Source organism: Opisthorchis viverrini (genome assembly GCF_000715545.1).
Source record: "Opisthorchis viverrini unplaced genomic scaffold opera_v5_117, whole genome shotgun sequence".
Lineage (NCBI taxonomy): Eukaryota > Metazoa > Platyhelminthes > Trematoda > Opisthorchiida > Opisthorchiidae > Opisthorchis > Opisthorchis viverrini.
In genome coordinates, this window is record NW_008751771.1 from 693,932 (window position 1) to 696,410 (window position 2,479).

Consider the following 2,479-nt stretch of genomic DNA (forward strand, 5'->3'; position numbering starts at 1 on the left):
AACAAGACCGAAAGGATGAATCAACTCCGGCTGGCTGGACAGATGTGACTACTTCGAGAACCAACAGCCACCATTGTGTTTCTATTCCACCATCGTCGACGGTTTTCTGCTATCCTTCAGGTGGCGCAGGAGACAGTGACGTCCCATTAAACAAAAGCCGAGCGGCACTGGTCACGTTCTTCGTACCCCAACTAACCTCGTTCCTATATGAAGATGTCCACTTCACATATAGGAAACTACTCACAAGGTTGCTGAAAACTCTGAGAGCCCACGACCGGTTTCGCCCTTTTTGGGGCTCATCAGGTAGATGCAGTGCTCGAATTTTCCTCAGCGTTGTGTTTTACTTGAACCCACATTACTGCTTTCTTGGACTGTTGAAGAGTTTTCAGCAACCTTGTGAGTAGTTTTCCCTATGAAAATATACTGCGATATCTCGAATATCGTGCCAACCGAAACATGAGGCGGCCTGTGTGCAGCACATTCAGTTGTAGAATATCATAAACGAGTGAGTCAGTTGTGTCTCTCGTGGAGACCAAATTGATTTGCAAATGAGCGTATTTCACGATGTCCACTTCACATTCGATTAAAAAACAATTGAAGTCACCAAGTGAACAAAATGGAACTTGGTTTTATTGCACGTGCCGAGACACTTGATGCCAAAAGATGCCTATCCACTAGGATGGCAAACGAGTACCATGCTCTTGGTACTCCATTGATTGATTGGTACTCGACCATTGATTTCGTTTCGAAAAGCGATCGTTTCCATAGAGCTTCCCCGAGCAGTCAATCCCCGAAGTCGAGTGTTTCTGTGGGCAAATTCGTGTTTCAGGTAAGTTATCGCTGCCCTAGCACGCTCTTGTATGAGACCCGCACGAGTTACGTCACCCTCCTCGTAGTCAGATTTTCGCCAAGAGTTCCTGTTGCTTCCGCACCGAGCAAGCGTGTCCATTTCGTTCATCACAACGATGGCAACTAGGACAGTGTAGTTTGATGGCCGTCCAGTTAAAGTGGCAATCTCCTCCAGCCATTCAATGCAAACGTTTGCGTCCAATAACAAATATATCACGTGTACTTCTAATTCAACTGCACGGTGTCTTCTGGATGCAGCTTGTCTAATCGCATTCCGGCGCCAGACGGCCAGCCTGGACTCCTCCCCTAGTTGTCGCTGAAGTAGAGCTCGTTGACGCTGAAGTGCAACAACATCACCTGATGCCTCATGTTCTGTCCCTTCTACTGGTTCGTGCGGAACTGATGGCTTTTCATCGCTGAAGCCAACTGATGCACTTTCGAAAACCCGCCGCTCGTCAGGAAAACTCGGATCACTCTGTCTGTCCTCTTTACGTTCTGACATCTCGTGCTCCATGACAGCTTCGTGAGCACCTCGTAGCGCAATACCACAAAGGAAGTCACCAAACAAAACGATCTTTTCAGGTTGATGAAGTTCGCTGCGGTCTCCCCTGTCCAGTGGCCGGAAGAAGTGTACATTTTTGGAACCAAGTATAACATCGCTGTAATTCCCGCACATACGGCCTATTCAAAAAGAAACGCATTCTCGAAATTCCCACCAAGGAAAGTATGTGTTTCTTGTACATCCACCAACTCAATCTTTAGACTGAAACACCATCCATTCACCTTCCAATTGTATCGATTCGCATTCATCAGCCTGATTGCATTTCTGGTGTAGATTTGCATGTTTTTTTGAAAAACTTGATTACATCACGCGGAAGTTACAAAAATTTCTTGAACTGCATGTGATTGGCACATTCGGAGAGGTAGAGGCAGGCAGAAGATTGTTAATGATCTGTCTAAGTCTGTCACAATGGTTACTTGTGACGAACCGTAGCTAAATTTTGTCTTGGCATCGGGTTCGTAATCGATCATCCGTATCACAGCAACGCGTATGTGGGTTGATACCACTGGGCAAATACTCGGATCAAGGTAACTGTTGTGCTGTGGTGTGAAATATGGTTACTATTTGTCTCTGTCGCCTTATCAGTTGCCGCGCCGCTAAATGCACTCGAATCCTTGTTACTTAGATAGCAAAACATCACCATTAAAGTACAGCTTGCCCGAGCATGAATAGAACTCAGTTGACGAATGGGACTTGCGAAGTGCATATAGTTAGAATCAGAGGTGCAGATGTGAATATGATCACCGTGGTTTGATTTTCTGGCAGTCTGCCAACTGTCACAAAATCGACGTTTGCCAAAAATGACTTCAGGATGTTAACATTGGAAGATGGAGAAGCATTGGATTGGCGTTCTCGGATGTTAGTGAAATATAAACAACTCGATGATTCCCAGCTTATCCCGGTAGGTTTATCTACCTGCCCTAACTAAAGTTCGGGGGAGTGCATCTGACACTGGACCAGCTTCGTCTGAGATTGGCATGACTCCTGCTGGGCCGAATCAAGCTTATCCCCGACAGAACATCATCGTCTCAGGAATAATGGGAGCGAGTCGTAGATATGAATCTTGAT

At 46.0% G+C, this 2,479-nt stretch overlaps 1 protein-coding gene across 1 annotated transcript; it reads right to left on the reverse strand.

Annotated features, from left to right (window-relative positions):
- Positions 1-667: 667 nt before the first annotated feature.
- Positions 668-1,525, reverse strand: T265_05848 (hypothetical protein; the record flags this gene model as incomplete). Its single annotated transcript, XM_009170969.1, has 1 exon — positions 668-1,525. The coding sequence occupies one exon, from the start codon at positions 1,523-1,525 to the stop codon at positions 668-670; it is 858 nt and encodes a 285-aa protein (XP_009169233.1).
- Positions 1,526-2,479: the final 954 nt, after the last annotated feature.